The 19466-nt window shown below is 55.6% G+C and overlaps 2 protein-coding genes across 6 annotated transcripts; both read left to right on the top strand.

The window, feature by feature from the left end:
* Positions 1-3878: 3878 nt before the first annotated feature.
* On the top strand, positions 3879-13725 carry LOC118757783 (keratin-associated protein 10-2). Of its 2 annotated transcripts, XM_058680601.1 has the most exons (7): positions 3879-3939; positions 4352-4564; positions 4914-5013; positions 5278-5314; positions 6001-6144; positions 6331-6486; positions 13441-13725. In XM_058680601.1, the coding sequence occupies exons 4-7, from the start codon at positions 5309-5311 to the stop codon at positions 13552-13554; spliced, it is 420 nt and encodes a 139-aa protein (XP_058536584.1). In that variant the 5' UTR covers positions 3879-3939; positions 4352-4564; positions 4914-5013; positions 5278-5308; the 3' UTR covers positions 13555-13725. The 2 variants fall into 2 exon arrangements, with proteins under 2 accessions (XP_058536584.1, XP_036348753.1); XM_036492860.2 differs by lacking the exons at positions 3879-3939; positions 4352-4564 and having other exon boundaries at positions 4748-5013.
* Positions 13726-14108: 383 nt separating this feature from the next.
* Positions 14109-19466, top strand: ALDOA (aldolase, fructose-bisphosphate A). 4 transcript variants are annotated; one of them, XM_004586860.3, is made up of 9 exons: positions 15386-15604; positions 16570-16724; positions 16977-17109; positions 17206-17417; positions 17858-17912; positions 18032-18192; positions 18464-18547; positions 18649-18823; positions 18955-19466. In XM_004586860.3, the coding sequence occupies exons 2-9, from the start codon at positions 16584-16586 to the stop codon at positions 19248-19250; spliced, it is 1257 nt and encodes a 418-aa protein (XP_004586917.1). In that variant the 5' UTR covers positions 15386-15604; positions 16570-16583; the 3' UTR covers positions 19251-19466. The 4 variants fall into 4 exon arrangements, with proteins under 4 accessions (XP_004586918.1, XP_058536583.1, XP_004586917.1 ...); XM_004586861.3 differs by lacking the exons at positions 15386-15604; positions 16570-16724 and adding an exon at positions 14109-14218; XM_058680600.1 differs by lacking the exons at positions 15386-15604; positions 16570-16724 and adding an exon at positions 14510-14533.

Genomic DNA, 19466 nt, shown 5'->3' with positions numbered 1-19466 from the left:
CATGGCCTAGCGGCTAAAGTCCTCGCCTTGAAAGCCCCAGGATCCCATATGGGCGCCAGTTCTAATCCTGGCAGCTCCACTTCCCATCCAACTCCCTGCTTGTGGCCTGGGAAAGCAGTTGAGGACGGCCCAATGCATTGGGACCCTGCACCCGCGTGGGAGACCTGGAGGAGGTTCCTGGTTCCCGGCTTCGGATCGGTGCGCACCGGCCCATTGTGGCTCATTTGAGGAGTGAATCATCGGACGGAGGATCTTCCTCTCTGTCTCTCCTCCACTCTGTATATCTGACTTTGTAATAAAAAAATAAATAAATCTTTAAAGAAAAAAGAATAAATAAGTAAGGCTTAAAAAAAAGAAAAAATTTCACCGTAAATGGAATTGAAAGATGAGGTTTCCTCTCCCTTTTTAAAAAAGTCTATAATTTACAGAGAAGGAAAGGGAAGAGGCAGGAAGAATTCTCCCATCTGCTGGCCTACTCCCCCAAACAGCCAAAACAGCCAAGCCAAAGTCAGGAGCCAAGAGCTTCCTCCAGGTCTCCCACGTGGGTGCAGTAGCCTAAGCACTTGGGCCATCTGCTGCCCCTTTCCTAAGCATATTAGCAGGGAGCTGGATGGGAAGTGGAGCAGCCAGGACACAAATGGGCACCCATATGGGATGCTGGTATTGCAGGGGGAGGCTTTCCCATGAAAAATTGGTGTATCCCCAAGCATATTGAATTCCATGTGTAGCTTATTTTTCCATAATATTAATTTCCATACCCTTTTTGGAAGCGCCCTGGTGTTCATGATTCAAGAGTTAATTGGCTGGTAGTTAAAAGAGGAATCTAGAAACTGCCCAAGATCCTGGCTTAGGTTCTTATCTTCTCTGTCCTTGGTCCCCCACCACATGAAATGCCATGGGCCTGCTCCCATGGAAGGCTTGGGCTTGTGTGTTGCTGACTGCTGCTTGCCCTACTTGATCTGACCGAACACTTTTTACAGCATGTCCTATGTGTCGGGCGCCCATTTAAGCTCTTTATTTCCATGAGCTGGTGTAGTCCGCACGGTGACGCTGCAGTTATATTCTCTGTCCAGAGGAGGGTAGGGACTGGCAGCTCTTTCAGGGTCCCCCCAGTTGGGAAGTGATCCAAGTACAGGAATTTTCAGTGTGGACTTTAAAAGGGAACTCCTCACCACTACAACAAACAGAAACCCCTGATCACCTGCTGTACATAGAAAATAGCATATTACACAGCAAATGAAAACAAAGATTTTTAGCATTGTAACTGTTTGTTAGGCTGCTACTGGGACTGCCCAGTCTGCACTGCAGGTGCTCTCTCTCTCTCTGTCTCTCTGTGTTAAAAGGAAGAAAGGCAGAAATAGATAAGCACAGATACAAAGGTGCTAAAGGACTTTTGGCAGCAAAATGGGACTTTGTCCCAGAGTAATCACAAGTGTTGTAAGGGAATTTGAAAGAGACTAGCTTTCCAGGCATATGTGTGTGTGTGTGTGTGTGTGTGTGCTGTCACTGAACCGCACATCACCTAAAGCAAACCACCCAAGGTCAGAAGCACTCCACAGCCCATGACCATGACGGACTCCTTCTCTGGACATTCCGTAGACCCACCACTGGCCTGCAGGTGCACAGGTACAGGAGCAGCCTGGGGCCCGGCTCAGTGCAGCGGTTCCTGTAGACCTCAGCCATCAGCTCTCCCTCCTGCAGCCCAGCTCCCATGTGAGCGTCCCCCTCCCAGGCTATCCTCAGAGACCTGCCATCCAGTTTGCTCCACCTGGACTTTACCGTTTCCTATTCCCGGTGGGCTCCTCTGTCCCAATGCTGTTTGGCTCATCATCTCTGCCTGGGTGCCGCGTGGATGGGTGCTACAGGTACACGGGGCTGTTCTCAGCAGAGGAGGCTGTGAATAAGTAAACGTTAAGCAGCCAGCCATGGCCTGTTTCCCACCTGATACCCAAGGAAGGGTCCAATTCCCCCAACCCGCACGCCACGGCAGCATCCCTGCCAGGGTGTCAGAGCATTTATTATTTAGTGCTTTTATTTGTACTGCCTCAGGTCAGCTACTATTCAAGCAGTTGCAGCCCTACCTTTTATCTGCATACCAGAAAAAGGCCAGAGGCATAACAGGTGTGATGTAGTCAGACGGCTCAAGGTTCAAGGGCCTTTCTTCCCCAATTGTCTGGCTGTATGACATTGGCCCAGTTTCAGAACCTCACTGGGTTTCTGTTCTATGTTCACAAGGTCCCAATCATGGCCAGAGTCCAAAGCCTGCCTCTGCTACTTGCTATCTAGCTGTTCTTGTGTGAGCCTCAGGCTTCTATCTATAAAATGGGAACAATAGCATTTCTTCTTCCCAGGGTTACTGAGACATGTGTGCAAGGCGCAGTTCCTACTTACATACATATTCATTAGTGATTGTCCATCATTGCTAATGAGCCCTGGCTCAGGGCTCTATTACATTATGTGTAATCATCACCCCAAGCCCTGCCAACACAAGACTGAGGTCCAGTGAGCTCCACTGGCTTCCCCCCAGGGCTTCCCAGAAACGCCATGGGAGGGAGTACTTAGAACTCCAACAACCAGCTGGATCCAAAGTTGATTGGGTTGTGCTTTTTTTTTTTTTTAAATAACTGGGCCACAGTTCCTTCAGGTCTGTAAAATAGAAATGATGGTTCCTGCCACTGGTAAGGATTAAATAAGGTTTGTGATGAGGCCTCTGTGGATGCTGTGGGGCGGCTCAGCCTCTCCATTTCCCCAGGGAAATTCTCTAAACCCACATCTCTCCTCTCCATCACCAGGAGTCTCTGCGGGCCAGATCAGGACCAGAGCTGTCAGCGCCCTCTCCAACTCCCCAGGCCTGGGCCTCCCAGGATCTACCCACCCTTGGATGATGCCTGAGTGGTTCCCTTTTCTCCCTTTCCCCTGGGGTCTTGGCTTTGAACTTCAGGTTGCAGGGAAATCTGGCAGAGGTCTGATTGTCTCCCAGCCTCCCACAGATGCGTGATTCGAGCACAAGTGTGGAGCTTGGCAGTGGGGGAGCCCTAATCACCCCTCCCACGCTTTGCCTGGCAGCGAGCTGGCCCTGCACACTGTCCACCCTGCATAATGTATGAGCCCAATAGCAGGAACAGAATACGATCGTCCACGGCAGTGACTCTGACCGCTGCTGGCCGTGGACGTGATTGGAGGCCTTGCCAAAGCTGGCGTCACTGAGTTGGCAGGAGACAGGGAGGGAGGGAGGGAGGGAGGGGAGTGTGTGCCTTCTGAAGCCTTCCTGGGGCTGGGGGAGGGATTGGCCACTTCCCAGATTGGTCATTGGGGATGTCCTTGTATCTTAAAATCAGCAGTAATGACACTGGGGAAAGTTGCAACACCTGGGAGGGCATGGGGCACTGGCACCTGGCCTGTGTGTGTGGAAGGTGGGAGGGGAGATTTGGGACTTGGGGTTGGGGGAGACACGGATTTGGGAAATTTCCATGCTGCTGCCCCTAGCTGTGTGTTGAGGAAACTCTCTCCTGGAGGGGCTGGTTTCTGAGGGTAAGGGACCCTGAGGAGTGGGACTTCGGGTGGCAAAGCTGGGAGGCAGTGGTTGTATAGGAGGCCCTGTGAGGAGCGTAGGAAGGACAGACAGAGGTCCTGGTGCCTTCCTAGTCAAGGGTTGGGGAGCTGCCAGAGACGAGCCCAGAAACAAGACCATCCTGAAATGGAGTCATTCACAGAATTAGAAGGTGTTCACTGAAGGCCCCCCTGCCTCTTCGCCCAGTCTGGGCCGAGAGCTAGGGTGGGGGCCATGGATGGGAAGCAGGCTGCAACATCCAAGCGGAGAATGAACCAAGTGTTACATCACTACCCCGTGCACAGCAGCCATCCCTGTCCCCCGGGGTTTGGGAGGACCTCACCCAGCCCAGACAGTCCACAGGCCTAAGGGAGGAGCAGGGACACGAGGTTGGGTGTTCTAGTCCTGGGGTGCAGTTCTGAGTCCCCCAAGAGCCTGTGCAGAGCCCACGGCACACACGTGTCATGTGTTTGTAAGATTTCCAGTGTGTGACCAGGGACACGGGTGAGGAGTGGGAGGGTGTGTGCACGCAGGGAGTGGGACCAGGGCTCCCAGAAGCTTGGTGTGGACAGTTGTACGATTTTTTGTTTTTATTTTTATGATTTATTTATTTTCATTGGAAAGGCAGATTTACAGAGAGAACAAAATAGAGGAAGATCTTCCGTCCTCTGGCTCGCTCCCCAGATGGTCACAACAGCCAGAGGTGAGCAGATGAAAAGCCAGAAACCAGGAACTTCTTCTGGGTCTTGCACACGGGTGCAGGGTCTCAAGCCTTTGGGCCGTCCTCGACTGCTTTCCCAGGCCACAGGCAGGGAGCAGCTGGAAGGGAAGTGGAGCAGCTGGGACACGAATCAGCATCCAAATGGAATCCTGGCGCTTAGAGGTGGAGGATTACCCAATTGAGCCATTGCATCGGGCTCTGGATGGAGCCCTTGTGCCTGTCCTGGCAGCCCTGGGAAGCTTTTGAAAGTTTACAGATGGAAAAAGAACAGGAGCAGGATTTGAAAAAAGGGAGTCAAACTGGAGAAGCGGGAACGGGCTGAGCCAAAAACTGGCTGCCTTTTCTCCCTTTGTTCGGGAGAAGTCACAGAGCAAGTGGGTGTGAGGCCTGGGAGGGGGTTCAGCTCTCGCCTTGTGGCACCCCAGAACCCAGGGCACCTCCCCCGAAGTCCAGTAATCAGGATCCGATCAGAGCTGGGTGATGTAGCGAACCCACTATTGTTTGGGTGCCGTCATCCCGTCTTAGTTAAAAAGAAATCTCGGGGCTTTGGAAGATCCAGCCGGGAAAAAGCCGGGCGGGAAGGAGGAATTTGGGGCTCGACGGCTGCCGTAGAGGCCCGCGCTCTGGTCCCCATGGCAGCAGCCAGAAGCAGCGGAAGGCTCCTGGGCGGCGCTGGCACCGAGACGATTGGTCCGAGCGCTGCGCGGAATCCGTGAACTGCCCGCGGCCCCCTAGGGTGCAGGTGATGGGGCTGAGGGTGCCGAGGGACCCCGGGCTGTGGGGACAGCGGAGGGGGGCCGGCCTGGGTCCGATTGAAGCCTGCGAAGGCGGCGCCGCCCTGGGGTCCCTGGATCCCTGACTCCGGCCATGCGGGCCAGAGGCCATCACCAGGACTCAGTTTCCCCTACGGGAAATGGGAGGAGGAGGTGCGCATCGCACCCAGTCTGCTGGCCCTCTCCATCTCCCCCCCCCCCCCTTCTTTCTTTCTTTCTTTCTTTCTTTGCAGCTCCAGGACTTGAGTGGTGCTTTTTTATCCCATGGAGGTGAGTCCAACCCCCTCCCCACTGCCAGGCTGCCCTCTCTTCATCCAGGACCCACCCTGACGTGGCCGGCTTCGGCAACCTGGAATGAGAAAGATGGTTTTGACTCACTTTAGACCCTTCCAGCCAGGACAAGAACTGTGAGATGGTGCCACCGGTGGGCACTTTTCTGACCTTGGCTGGCAAGATCCAGGGGTAGCTTGCCAAGTGGCCTAGGAGAAGAAGCATGGGGTGGGGGGCCCAGAGCCCTGGGCATGGATGGGCCAGAGACCTGGGGAACAGCACGTTTGGGTCGCTGCTAGAACTCAGAGTGGCTGGGCATGTGGGCAGGGAGGGAATCCTGTGCAGGCCTAGGTGTGGGGCTGGGTTAACCTGAAGCCACTGATGGGCTGTAAGGGAGGTTGGTGGGATGGAGGGGCCACACAGGACAGCTGGTGTGGAAACAGCCAGTAGTGCAGGAGGGAAGGCGATGCAGAATGAGGGATGCTCTCAAGTCCAGGCAGTGTTGGGAGAGAAAGAGCAGGGTGATGAAATGGGAGGAAGGCAGGTTTGGCAATGGGTAGTGCGCTGGGATGTGTCCTGTGGATGCCCTCCCACCACACCTGCAGGCCCCACCCCCCCCCCCCCCCCCCCCCGCTCCCTCCAACCTCCCATCCTCCCATCCTCCCTTCCCTCTGTGCTCCTTGCAGGCTTCCTCCAGCCCGTGGAGTCCAACCCCAGCTCCCGTCGGCAGCCCCGCCTTGCTGCTTCCCATCCCCGCCATTGTCTTCATCGCTGTGGGCATCTATTTGTTGTTCTTGGGCCTGGCGCTGCTCACTAGGCGCTGCCTGCTGGTGAGGGGCCCCACGAGGGATAAAGGGTGGGACCGGCAGGGAGAGAGGAATCGGTTAAATTGTTCTCTCCTCTGCAAACTCTCCCCCTTCCTGCTTGGTGGGATCAGGGTGGCCCTGTCTTCTGGTAGCCTGCCCCTCTCCTCGAATCTCTGCCTGGCTCGGATGCTCACCCCTGCCCTGTCCTAGGCCCAGGGCCGCTGCGCGGACTGCAGCTCCCCCTGCAGGAAGCAGAGCACCTCAGAGCGCCAGGACTGTTGCTGGACCTGCGCTGAAGCTTGTGACTTCCCTCTGCCCCGCCCCGCCCACCTCCTGGATGCCTGCTGCCCCCAGCCCAGTGAAACTGTGAGTGCTCCCGCTAAGGCTGCCCAGCCTAGCCCTGCGCTAGGCGCGATCTGGGTCTCTATGTTGTGACATTTATTACGGAGCATCTGAGCCCGGCTAGGCACCTGGCCAGATCCTAAGTCATGTGAGGACAGCCTGAACCAACATCAACACTGGGGGAAAGGAGGATGACAGCTACTTGAAGAAAGAAAACCAGGGGACAGCTGAAGCGGTGCCTTTGAAAACACTCCCGATAGCCTGGTGGCTAAATCCTCGCCTTGCATGCGCCAGGATTCCATAAGGCGCAGGTTTGTGTTTTGAATGCTCCACTTCCCTTCCAGCTCCCTGCTTGTGGCCTGGGAAAGCAGTAGAGGACGGCCCAAAGCCTTGGGACCCTGCTTTTCTCTGTATATCTGCCTTTCCAATAAAACAAGCAAACAAAAACACAGCTCAGCAGTAACTTCTGCTCTCTGAGCAAGAGCGGGGGTCCAGAGGCACTGTCAGAGATGTGATGACTTTTCCCAACGCCTCTGAGAGCTAGTGTTAATTTTTTAAATATTTATTTTATTTGAAAGACAGAGAAGGAGGGACAAAGAGAATCTTCCATTCACTTGTTCATTCCCCAAATGCTGGGGCTAGGCCACATCAAAGAGTTAGGCTCTTGGGCCATTCTCCACTGCCTTCCCAGGTACATCAGCAGGAAGCTGGATTGGAAGTGGAGCAGCTGGGTCTTGAAGCAACACTCTGATACGGGTGGCATGAACCTGTCTAGTATCAGTGTTGTATGAAGACACTTCAACAGCTCATAGAAAATCAATGAAAAGAGACCAGTATTGTGGCATGGTGGGTAAAACCTGCTGCCTGGGAAGCTGGCATCACATGTAGGGCTCCTGCACAGAGGTGGGAGATCCAAAGAAGCTCAGCTCCAGCCAGCTGGGGAGTGAACTAGCAGATGGAAGATATTTCTGTCTTTCCCTTTCTGTCTATAGCTCTTATTTTGAATGGATGGATATATTTTGTATAAAGTTAAGCTGCTTTTATCACACTTTTGAAATCTATGCATAACTTTTTACATAATGTGCCTTTTCCATGAACTTTAAAAAAAGTTGTTTTTTTTTTTTAATTGGAAAGTCAGATATATAGAAAGGAGGAGAGACACAGAGAGGAAGATCTTCCATCTGATGATTCACTACCCAAGCGGCCTCAATAGCTGGTGCTGTACCAATCTTTTTTTTTTTCTTTTGCTGTACCAATCTGAAGCCAGGAGCCCAGAACCTCTTCTGGGTCTCCCATGCGGGTTGGAGTGTCCCAAGGCTTTGTGCCATCCTCAATTGCATTCCCAGGCCATAAGCAGGGATCTGGATGGGAAACTGGGATTAGAACCGGAGCCCATATGGGATCCCAGCATGTGCGAGGACTTTAGTCACTAGGCTACTGTTCCAGGCCCTCCATGAACTTTTTTTTTAAGGATTTACTTATTTTAATAACGAAGCCAGATATACAGAGAGGAAGAGAGACAGAGAGGAAGATCTTCCGTCCGATGATTCACTCCCCAAGTGAGCCACAACGGCCAGTGCTGCGCCGATCCGAAACTGGGAACCAGGAACTTCCTCCAGGTCTCCCACAAGGGTTGAAGTGTCCCAAGGCTTTGGGCCGGCCTTAACTGCTTTCCCAGGCCACAAGCAGGGAGCTGGAAGGGAAGTGGAGCTGCCAGGATCAGAACTGGTGCCCATATGGAATCCCGGCGCGTTCAAGGCTAGGACTTTAGCTGCTAAGCCCTCTCCATGAACTTTTTGAAGTCTTGTTTATTTTACTAGTATTTGTAAGAATATTTTACCACAGCAGCTCCCTGTCTTCTGATGTTTATAAGGTGTGTATGTATATGTTTACTTACTTATCTGGAAGGCAGAAAGAGACAAAGATATCTTCTATTTACTGGTTCCCTCCCTAAATACCTACAATAGTTGTATCAGAACTGTCCAAAGCCAGGAGCCAGAACTCAATCTGGGCTTCCTATATGGGCAGCAGGGACTCAAGTCCCTGAACCATCACCTGCTGCTCCACCCCCTCGCTCCCACACGCATACACACACAAGGTACACATTAGCAAGAAGCTGGACTTGAACCCACTTAAACCTAGGCAGCCTGCTGGGTGTGGGATGTGGCTGGCTTAAGTCCTGTCTGTAGCCCCCTCCCAACATTTGTCCCCCAACTAGCCCGAGGTAACTTGCCCTAATACCTCGGCCACCTATCTGTGTCTGCACACATGCACACACAAGTGAGTAGTATTCCCGTGAAATTGCTCACCTAGTTTGTTGGTTTCTTGGAAGAGTGTGGTTGAGCAAGTCCTTTCCTAGCTGGAACTCGGCCCCTGGGGGCAGAAGGCTGGCCTGTGGCCATTTTTGCAGTTGCTGGTTTATGGATGTTGAGCATAGCCAATCACCTTCCTGGGCGGGAATTATTTTGGATTTAAGAGATTTAGATAGCAAAGCTCCTGTCCTTGGGGTGGTGACCTTGCCTTGGGGGGCGGCAGGCATGGTGAAGATCAGGCCCCAGCAAAGGTGTGGTGGGGCTGACTGCAGCTGCTGCAAATCCCTGGCAGATGTGTTGAATTTCAAAATCAATGGTGTGGCAACAGTGCTGTCTTCTCTCAAAGAATCTGCTGCTGCAGTGTCCCTGGGGTTGGGGCAGAAGAAGGGATCACAGGGCCAGAGCTAAGGGGGATCAGGGGAAGAGGCAGTGAGCCTTGAGTTCTGAATACCTTAAAAAAAAGTTTGTTTTTTTTTAACTTGAAAGTCAGAGTTATATATAGAGAAAAAGAGATCTTCCATCCGCTAGTTCATTCCCACATGGCTGCAATGGTCAGAGCTGGGCTGGTCTAAAGCTGGGAGCCAAGGAGCTTCTTCCTGGTTTCCCACATTGGGTGCAGGGGTCCAAGCACTTGAGCCATTCTCTGCTGCTTTCCTAGGCACGTTAGCAGGGAGCTCATCGGAAGTGGAGCAACTGGGACTGGAACAGAGCCCATATGGGATGGTGGCGCCACAGATGGAGAATTCGCATGCTATACCATGGTGCTGGCCCCAAACACTCCCATCTTTTGGGAGATGCTCATTTCTTTCTTTTTTTTTCTGATATTTTTATTTATTTGTTTATTTATTTTTGACAATCTTTATATAATTAGGGTAAGAGATGCTCATTTCTAAAAGCAATTCTGATCCCGTGTCCTGGGGATGCCACTCCTTCTCCCATCTGTCTTCACAGAGTGTTCCTGGGGGAAAAGATAGGTTTAGGGATGTTGCCAGCAAGGAGCTGTGGGCATTTCCAACCATGGAGTGCAGAAAGAGTGCCTGGCTTCTACTGCCATTTTTATTTATTTATTATTTTTTTTTTTTATTAAAAAGTCAGATATACACAGAGAAGGAGAGACAGAGAGGAAGGTCCTCCGTCCGATGATTCACTCCCCAAGTGAGCTCAACGGCCGGTTCTGTGCCGATCTGAAGCCGGGAACCAGGAACCTCCTCTAGGCCTCCCACGTGGGTGCAGGGTCCCAAAGCATTGGGCTGTCCTCAACTGCTTTCCCAGGCCACAAGCAGGGAGCTGGATGGGAAGTGGAGCTGCCGGGATTAGAACTGGCGCCCATATGGGATTCCGGGGCTTTCAAGGCGAGGACCCCAGCCGCTAGGCCACGACGCCGGGCCCCCCCTTTTTAAATTTATTTTTATTGGAAAGGCAGATTTATAGAAAGAAAGAGATACAGAGAGAAAGATCTTCCCATTCTCTGGTTCACTCCCCAAGTGCCCGAAATGGCTGGAGCTGAGCCAATTCAAAGCCAGGAGCCAGGAGCTTCTTCTGGGTCTCCCACGCGGGTGCAGGGTCCCAAAGCTTTGGGCTGACTGCGACTGCTCTCCCAGGCCACAAGCAGGGAGCTGGAAGGGAAGTGGAGCCAGTGGGACACAAACCAGTGCCCATATGGGATCCCAACATGTGCAAGGCGAGGACTTTAGCCATAAGCCACCGCACTGGGCCTTTCTGCTGTCTTTTGAATGGTAGGAAGATGGCAGAGGAGTCCTGTCCTTCCCCAAAGTGTGCTTGAGTTCCTCTGTCCTTTAGTCTCTTTATGGCAGTGAGCGTGATCACAAAGGTCCCAAGGCACTGACCCATTGCACGGAGACACACAGTGACGTTCACAGAGGCTCAGATGGCTTGCCCAAGGTGATGCAACTGGGTCGGCCAGCACCTCGAGTCATTCAGCAACGATTTAAGGTCTTGTACTGGGCTCCAGGGACTTGGCAGAAATGAGAGAGATGAGGCACAAGCTACCCAGGGCTTGCAGTCTGGGGATAGATAGATAGGCAGTTACAGTAGGGTGGGGAAAAGGACCACATTTAGTGGGCAATCTGCATACTAGTGTGTGATCTAAAGTGGGTCCCGTTCTCCCTCCCTCAGAAGGTCTGGGATGGGCCAGGAGGTGGTGAACTTACCATGTGAAGTTGTGATGAGCGGACCAGCTGTCCCTCGCTGAGCGCTCACAAGTTTTTGGGTAGCCCACCCCTCCTCCTGCTCCTCCACGCCCTGTTATCTCCATCAGGGGGGCACAACAAGGACTGCTGGCAGCTCACGGTCTTTTTGTCTCAGAGATGTAGGCATGGAGGCTGCACATGTGAGTGAGCCCCGCGGATCTGCAGCCCCAGGGCTGACCCCACTGCAGGGCCCTAGCTGTAGGCAGTGGGGCTGATGGCAAGTCCTCACATAGTCATGGGGACACACAGTCACGGGGACAGAAAAAAATCAGCGGGAGAAGTGCAACCCCGGGGGAGCCTGAGGCAGTGCAGGGGTTAATGCGGAGCCCTGGTTTCATGTACTTAAATAGCAAATTCCTTGCAGGAGACACATGGCGCTGGTAGGAGCAGAGAAACCCATTAGCAGTTATTAACACTGGCTCTGAACCCTGCCAGCTCAGCCCTGAAGCCAAGAAGTGCTTTTAATCCCTTCTCTTCTGAGGGGAGGGCCGCAGACTTCTGGCTACCAGCCCTGTGCATGGAAGGACTGCGTGGGCCTCCTGAACCTACCATAGCCCATGCTCCCTCAGCACTGGCTCTGCCCAGAGATGCCCCAAACCACATACCTCACCCAATATTCAAAAACCATGTCCTCGTCTCCCTAACACCAGGATGCAGCTTCCTGCATGCACCCTTTCCCCACGGGTGGATGATGGGTGACCCAGCCTTAACTGGAGCCCCTAATGACACCTGACCTCACCAGTCAGCTGATACCGCACCCCGAAACCTCAGCTGTTGGAAATGTCACACCCCTATTCCTGGCCTGGCCCCGGTCTCTGATTGAGCTGTGCAACTGGGACTGTCACTAGTTCTGGCTCTGGCCTGAGGAACCAGCAAGCTTTTGTCACAAGGCCATCCTGAGTATGTGGTTGTAGATCAGCTCTGTCCCAGCGTGGAGAGGCAGACATGCTGTTCCTATTTCCCCGGGGACTTGTCTTTCCCCCACCAACTCCCCCCCCCCCCCGGGCCACCAGCGGGGACCTCCAGAGGCCCTCTCTGCTCTCCTTTCCACAAAGAAGTAAAAGCTGGGGGGCTAGCATGTTGGCTAAACTGGCAAATCCTCCACCTCCAAACACCTGCATCCCATATGGGTGCCGGTTCATAGCCCAGCTGCTGCACTTCCCATCCAGCTCCCTGCTTATGGCCTGGCAAAGCAGAGGATGACCCAAGGCCTTGGGACCCTGCACCTGTTCCGGAAACCCAAAGGCAGCTCCTGATTCCTGGCTTCAGACAGGCTCAGCTCCAGCTATTGTGACCATTTTGGGAGTGAACCAGCAGATGGAAGATTTTTCTCTCTGTCTCTCTTTCTGTAAATCTGCCTTTCCAATAAAAGTAAATAAATATGCATATATATATATTTAAGTCAAAACCATCTGCTTAAGATTCATCCATTTATTCCCCACTCATCTGCCCCCCTAGCCACCTGCTCCATGAGTGAGCTCAGAGAACTTGGGGTGTCCCAGGTCTAGTAACCCTTGGAAAAAGTAGCTGTTCCTGGTGTAGGGAGGCATTGGGAGCACAGGATTGGGGCTAGCAGACCCTGCTTCAAGCCAGCTACTGGCGAGTAGCACTTCGGCAAGTCACTTCACTCTGAGAGTTCTGATCATTACAAGAGCTCAACTTTTTCCTTTTCAGGATTTGTTTATTTTTATTGGAAAGGCAGATTTGCAGAGAGAGGGCAAGATGGAGAAATATTCCATCTACTGGTTCACTCCCCAAATGGCCACAATGGCCAGAAATGAGCCAACCTGAAGCCAGAAACCAGAGGTCTACCACATGGGGTCCAGGGGTCAGGGTCTTGAACCATCCTCTGCTTTCCCAGGCCACAAGTAGGTAGCTGGATGGCACATGGAGCATCCAGGACACAAACCAGCATCCATATGGGATCCCAGCGCTTACAAACAGAAGATTATTCAATTGAGCCATTGTACCAGGCCCTTAATATGCAACTTTTATGAACATTAATGTTCTTTAGGTATTACAGAAATTGCCATCATCGAAGAAAATCAGATGTTAAAAAAAAAAGAATGAAATCGCACAATTTTGTCCCTTTCTAGAAAGATCCACGCTGCATTCTCATGCTAGAGAGGAAAAATGGGGGTTTGCTTGATCTCCTGCCGCTCCATGGCACAAAGCCTTGACAACATGGCAGAGTCATCCCTGAGCCAGACACTGGGGTACCTGAATTCCCGTGAGAAAGCCAGGGCTGCTGGTTCTGTGTCCTCCTCCATAACATGGTGTAGGCAGAGCGTGCCTGGGACCCCCCTCCCAGCTCTCCTGAACACAATGTGCATGGCCCTGGGAAACTGCTTTACTGCCAAGAATAGCCCATGGTGGCCTCCCAGCCTGCTGTCCTCCCTCCTCCTCCCCCTGTGAAGAACAGCACACCCCCTCAGTCCTTACCTTCTCTCCCTCAGGGTTGGGCTCCTCGCTGCCCCAGCTGCTGCCCGCTCTGTGACTGCGCCTGTGCTTGCCAACTGCCCGACTGCCAGAGCCTCAACTGTCTCTGCTTTGAGATCAAGCTGCGATGAGTCTCTGACCAGGAGCTTACCCTCTGGGGAGTGGCCGGCCCCCAGGGCTCACCTGCCCCCCTTGCTGAGGAACCTCAGTACCCCTTTCTCCAGCACCCTTCCCCACCCCACGGACACACAAATGGCTGGCCCAGCTCGGTGGCCTGGGACCTGCCAGTGGAGGGCCTGGTTCCCCGTGAGCCCACAGAGCCCTTGGGTAGTTGGTGGACCGCAGGTCCTTTGGAGGATCAGAAGAAAGAGGCGCTGCGTTCCAGAATGTGGCTCCACTGCCTCTCTGCTTCTCCAAGTAAATTGTAATATTTGAAGGTGAGGGTATGGGACAGGGCTCGTCAGAGCATTCTGGGAGAATTTGGTCTTGACTGTGGGGGATGCAGGGGTGCCCCAACCACGCCCTGTCGTCTTGGTTATTTTAGGAGTGCAGTGCCTGCATCTGCTCTCCCTCTTTAAAAAAAAAAAAAATCAGAAAACCCGAGCAGCCACTTGCCAGGCCCAGAGTTGGGGGAGGGAAAGGGAGGAGCCAGCAGGAGGCAGGCTGGGAGGGGTCAGGGTGACCTAAGGCCCCTTACCCTTTTTCCTACAGATTCCAGCCCAAACACAGGGTAGCTCCTGACCACCACGAGCCTCCTTCTGGAATCCCAAGGAAGACATTTCTTCTGAAGTGCCAGTGAGTAGTCGGGGAGCCCCTCTTCCCCATACTCTATCCCACACCCCCTCCCCAGCAGAGCGACCCAAGGCTTCCTTCTCCTTCCCCCACACCGGGCCCCACGCTGGCATGAATGTCAGGGGCTTCAGGTTTCCCTAAATATAGGTCCTGTCGGGGATCCGTGGCCGGGGAAAGGGCAGGGGTCATAGGAGAAGGTCGGGGACACTTGTTCAGGGCGGGGGCAGGGCAGAAGCTGCCTTATAACCCAGGCTGGGGACGACCCGCTCACTCGCTGCTGACCACTCTGCCGGCTCCTTCCGCCTCGCCGCTTAGCAGGTGGGCCGCTAACCTAGCCGGATCAGGAGGGGGAAGAGTAAGGAGGGCAGTGGAGCAACTCAGGGACGGAGTTTATTTTGGAGAAACAAGGCAGGTCCCAGGGACTTCCTGGGTGGGGAGGGGGGACTAGCGGTGGCCCGCTGTTTTCCACGTGGTCGGCTTTTTGGTTGGGGGATCCACGCCACCACGCTCCGGTCGGCTCCAGCCCCACGCGGAGAGCGCGTGCGCCACCAGGAGCTCGGTTGAGTCTCTGGAGCGAACCCCGGCACCGATGCCTGGATGCCTTCCTTGGTAGTCAGAGCTTGGCACGAGTGTGCAGGCCTCGCCTCCAAGCCCCTGGCAGCCCCGGCGCCCTCTTCAGCGCTCCGGGCACCCACCCGTCCTGGCCTGGACTAAGCGACCTAGGGCTATCGGCTCCACGCCCAGAGGCAGGCCCGCGCACGATCTCTCCCTCTGGCGACTGACACACGCTGCAACCGCGCAGGCCGGAAGCGGGACTGCTCGCGGCCGCCAGATCTGGTCCTAGAAGAGGAAGCGGGGAGGCTCCTTCTCAGCCTCTTCCGCCCCGCTTTCCCCTTGCTTCTCATCTCCATCTACTCTGCGGCCTTTATTCTGGCTGAGTCACGGCGCCCCGGAACGCGCCAGGCCCGGGCAGCGGCCCGGTGAGGGGGAGGGGAGGGCGCCGCCGACCCGCGGGATGTGGCCAGAGTCACGTCCGAGGCTCGGGGGCGGGGGAAGCAGCCCGCTCGCAGGCACCGCCTCCGGGGCAGCTTCGCGGCTCGGGGGACTGGCCTCCCACCTAGTTCCTTTCCCGCAATTGGACGCCTCCTACCGCACCCCCTCCTCTGCAAGGGAAAAGGCCCGGCGGAGGGGTTTCGCGGCGCCTTTAAAAGGCAAGGGCTCCACCTCTCGCCCGCCCCTTGCGCCGCCCCCTTCGGGAGCTGAATAGGCTGCGTTCCTCTCGGAACGCGCCGCAGAACCGGGTCCTGGTGACGATCGCCGCGTTCTCTTCCCCTGCGCGCTCTCCAGCCCACCGCCGCCGCAGCCCTCCAATCCACCCTCCCGGGCCAGGTGAGCGTCTCTACGCCACGTGTCAGGGTCAGAGACCCTAGAGAAGGGTCTTGGTGGGGAGGCGGTGGCGGGTCGGCTGGGAGACCCTTTCCGTGCTTCTCCCCAGGCCACCCTCTCTCACTCCCACACACACCCGCAGGCGCCCAGCCCCGACTCCCTAGCCGTCGGCAGCTTGGGCTCCCTGGCTTAGCTGCGCAACGCGGCAGCTCCGCTCGCTGAGTCATGGCGGGGGAGGAACAGAGCGAGAGGGAAGCTCTACTCCCCTCTCTTGCAGGGGACCCCCCCACCACACACACACCACCATCACCGGCACCGTGCAAAGGATTAGGGCTCCTTCGTCTCTAGGGGTCCCCTCCAAAGGCGAGGGGGCGGGAGCCGGGCCATCTATCACCTCAGGGTTCCCGTAGGTGAGGGGTTTATTCGGGCCAAGAAGTAGGGCGTGCCGGCTAGGAGGGGGAACCCCATAGTCTGGCTTGATGACCCATTAACACTTTGCTATCTTTCCTTATCGGGTGACGTTGATTCTGAGCCTGGAACAGCAGCTACCAGCCGTGCGAACAGACAGGAGCATTTTTCAGGGACAGGGGTGGGGCGCCTGGCGGCTCCTCCACGTATCCTTTCCCTGTGCAAGCAGTGAGAAGGGCAAGCCTCACCCTCTCTGGGCCCCAGCCAGGATCGCCCAGCTGCTCTTTCCCGGAACTCTCATCACCTTCCTGCACCCCCCTCCCACACGCACCCTTTTCCTAATTCCCTGCCCCCACCCTTGGGGTGGGACAGCCTGACCTTGAGATGTCCTTGGAGACTGAATGGCCCAGTCTCTTCTATCTAATCTTGGAACTGACCCTCCTCTCCCCACCAGGGTGGAAGCACACAGAACTTTGCCCTTCTCTGGGCGGTGGGGTCTCTGGCCCCTCCCCATGCCCTGGGAACTCTAAAATCCTCTGGTTGTTCGATTTTGTTTCTAGGCAAGGTGACCCCCATGGCAAAGCGCAAGCCAGATGGGTCCAGCTTCAACATGACCCGCCTGTCCCTGGCTCTGGCATTTTCCTTTCCCCCGGGTGCCAGTGCGCAAACCCAACCTCAGCTGGGCACCACCCAGCAGCAGACAGAGTTAGGAAAGGTACAGGGGGCAGGCCTAGTCTAGGGAAGTCGGGAGAGCCGGGGACAGGAAGTACCCCAGGACCCGCCCGGGTGCGGGGGCATGGGAGGTAGGGAACTTGGGGGACAGGAAGTACCCCAGGACATGCCCTGGGTGCGGGGCAGGGGAGGTAAGGAACGTTTTGCCCTGACTGCAGGCAAGGGGCCCTGCTTGCTGAGGAAGGCTGCAGGACAGCTCATCTTACCCCGTCTCCTGCATCCATCTCGCTCCCAGGAACTTGCTACCACCAGCACCATGCCCTACCCATATCCAGCGCTGACCCCGGAGCAGAAGAAGGAGCTGTCGGACATCGCTCACCGCATCGTGGCCCCGGGCAAGGGCATCCTGGCTGCAGATGAGTCCACAGGTGAGAACAGGAAGGAGGGCCCAAGGTGGGAGTGGTAGGCTGATGGACAGCCTTCCCTTCCTGTCCCACACACTGACCCACCTGCCCCCCCTCCAGGTAGCATCGCCAAGAGGCTGCAGTCCATTGGCACAGAGAACACGGAGGAGAACCGGCGTTTCTACCGCCAGTTGCTGCTGACCGCCGATGACCGCGTGAACCCCTGCATCGGGGGCGTCATCCTCTTCCACGAGACCCTCTACCAGAAAGCCGATGATGGGCGTCCCTTCCCACAAGTGATCAAGTCCAAGGGCGGTGTTGTGGGCATCAAGGTAAGGGGGCAGACTGTTGGTGAGGGTGGACCTGGGAAGGGGAAGTACTGAGGGGCAGGGCAGGGCATGACCCCAGGCTTGCAGGCCCGGCGGATGTGGGTGGACGGAAGCCACAGATGGTTGACTGATGGTAGCTTCTGGGTGTGGCACATTCAAGCCTCCCAGTTCCAAGCTAAGGGCTAGTCCCATTGTACAGCTGCAGACCCAGGAGGTGGGGAAGAGGGACAAGGTGACTTGCTGACAGGAGGTGCTAGAGAGCACAGGTCTCCCTGTCAAACCATAGTCTGGTGCAGCCTACTGCCCAGAACAAGATATTGTAATATTTGCAAGTCCTGAAAAGGCCATTGCAGAGGTTTAAACAAAGCTGGGAGAGCACGAGGAACTGTAACCAGAATTCATGTTCTCTGTCTCATGTCACTGCCATCCTCCCATCCCAACAGGTGGACAAGGGTGTGGTACCCCTGGCAGGAACTAATGGCGAGACCACCACTCAAGGTGAAAACTCCCCCTCCCTTAGCTGGGTGTCCCTTCTTGGATTGGAAGCCAGGTTCCAAGGAAGTGGGAGCCACGTGCCCCTCTCTCCTCCCCCTGCCCTAACTCCTCCATCCCTTCAGGGCTGGATGGGCTGTCGGAGCGCTGTGCCCAGTACAAGAAAGATGGAGCCGACTTTGCCAAGTGGCGTTGTGTGTTGAAGATTGGGGAGCACACCCCCTCAGCCCTGGCCATCATGGAGAATGCCAATGTTCTGGCCCGATACGCCAGCATCTGCCAGCAGGTGGGTTCCCTTCTCTTCCTCCCACAGTGGCAACAGGCACACACTGCGCCTGCTAGGACGGCTGCCTCCCCCAGAGCAGCTGCTCCCCAAAGCTTGTCAAACCTCACGCTGGGTCTGCAGCCAACACTTCAGGATGTCGTGAGACAGCAGGCAGAGGAAGGAGGGTGTGAGCGGGTACCCAGTGCTGCGGTCCTCGCTGAGCCGAGCTCTGGCTGGGGAGAGTGTGTGTGTTAGGAGGCCTTCGTCAGCCCATCCTTCTCTTCCCACAAAGAATGGCATTGTGCCCATCGTGGAGCCAGAAATCCTCCCCGACGGGGACCATGACCTGAAGCGCTGCCAGTATGTCACGGAGAAGGTAAAGTGACATGCCTGCCAGGCCAGCCCTTGGCAGTGGGGGCTTGGGGGTGCTTGAGACCAACCGCTGTCCTCTACCCCCGTCTTGTGCTGCTCCCCTAGGTGCTGGCTGCTGTGTACAAGGCTCTGAGCGACCACCACATCTACCTGGAAGGCACCCTGCTGAAGCCCAACATGGTCACCCCAGGTCACGCCTGTACCCAGAAGTATACCCATGAGGAGATTGCCATGGCAACCGTCACTGCCCTGCGCCGCACAGTGCCCCCTGCCGTCACCGGTGAGGCCCACGCTCCCCATCATGGTCTTCATAGCCCCCCTGCCAGAAGCTCCTCCTTCCCAGCCCTTGGGGTGTCTCTGACAGTGGTCACTCTGCCTCCCTCACCCCACCTGTTACACCTGTTCCCACAGGAGTCACCTTCCTGTCTGGAGGACAGAGTGAGGAGGAGGCGTCCATCAACCTCAATGCCATCAACAAGTGCCCCCTCCTGAAGCCGTGGGCCCTGACCTTCTCATATGGCCGTGCCCTGCAGGCCTCAGCCCTGAAGGCCTGGGGCGGGAAGAAGGAGAACCTGAAGGCAGCCCAGGAGGAGTACGTGAAGCGGGCCCTGGCCAACAGCCTCGCCTGTCAAGGAAAATACACCCCAAGCGGCCAGGCGGGCGCTGCCGCCAGCGAGTCCCTCTTCATCTCTAACCACGCCTACTAAGCGAAGGTGTCCTCAGGCCGCCCCCACTCAACACTCCAGGCTTCTGCCCCCTCCGCCTGCACACTCACTCTTGAAGAGGGGCTTCATGTGGGGGTTCCAGGCTGGGTTTCCCGTCACTCTTGCCTCCCTTGTGACTTTGGTGCGTGGTGTTGTCTGTGAACGCTAACTCCATCACTTTGTCCAGCCCACTGCCAATAAACAGCTATCTAAGGGGGA

The sequence above is a fragment of the Ochotona princeps genome, chromosome 24 (genome assembly GCF_030435755.1).
Source record: "Ochotona princeps isolate mOchPri1 chromosome 24, mOchPri1.hap1, whole genome shotgun sequence".
Taxonomy (NCBI): domain Eukaryota; kingdom Metazoa; phylum Chordata; class Mammalia; order Lagomorpha; family Ochotonidae; genus Ochotona; species Ochotona princeps.
This window is presented reverse-complemented; position numbering and strand designations above follow the sequence as displayed.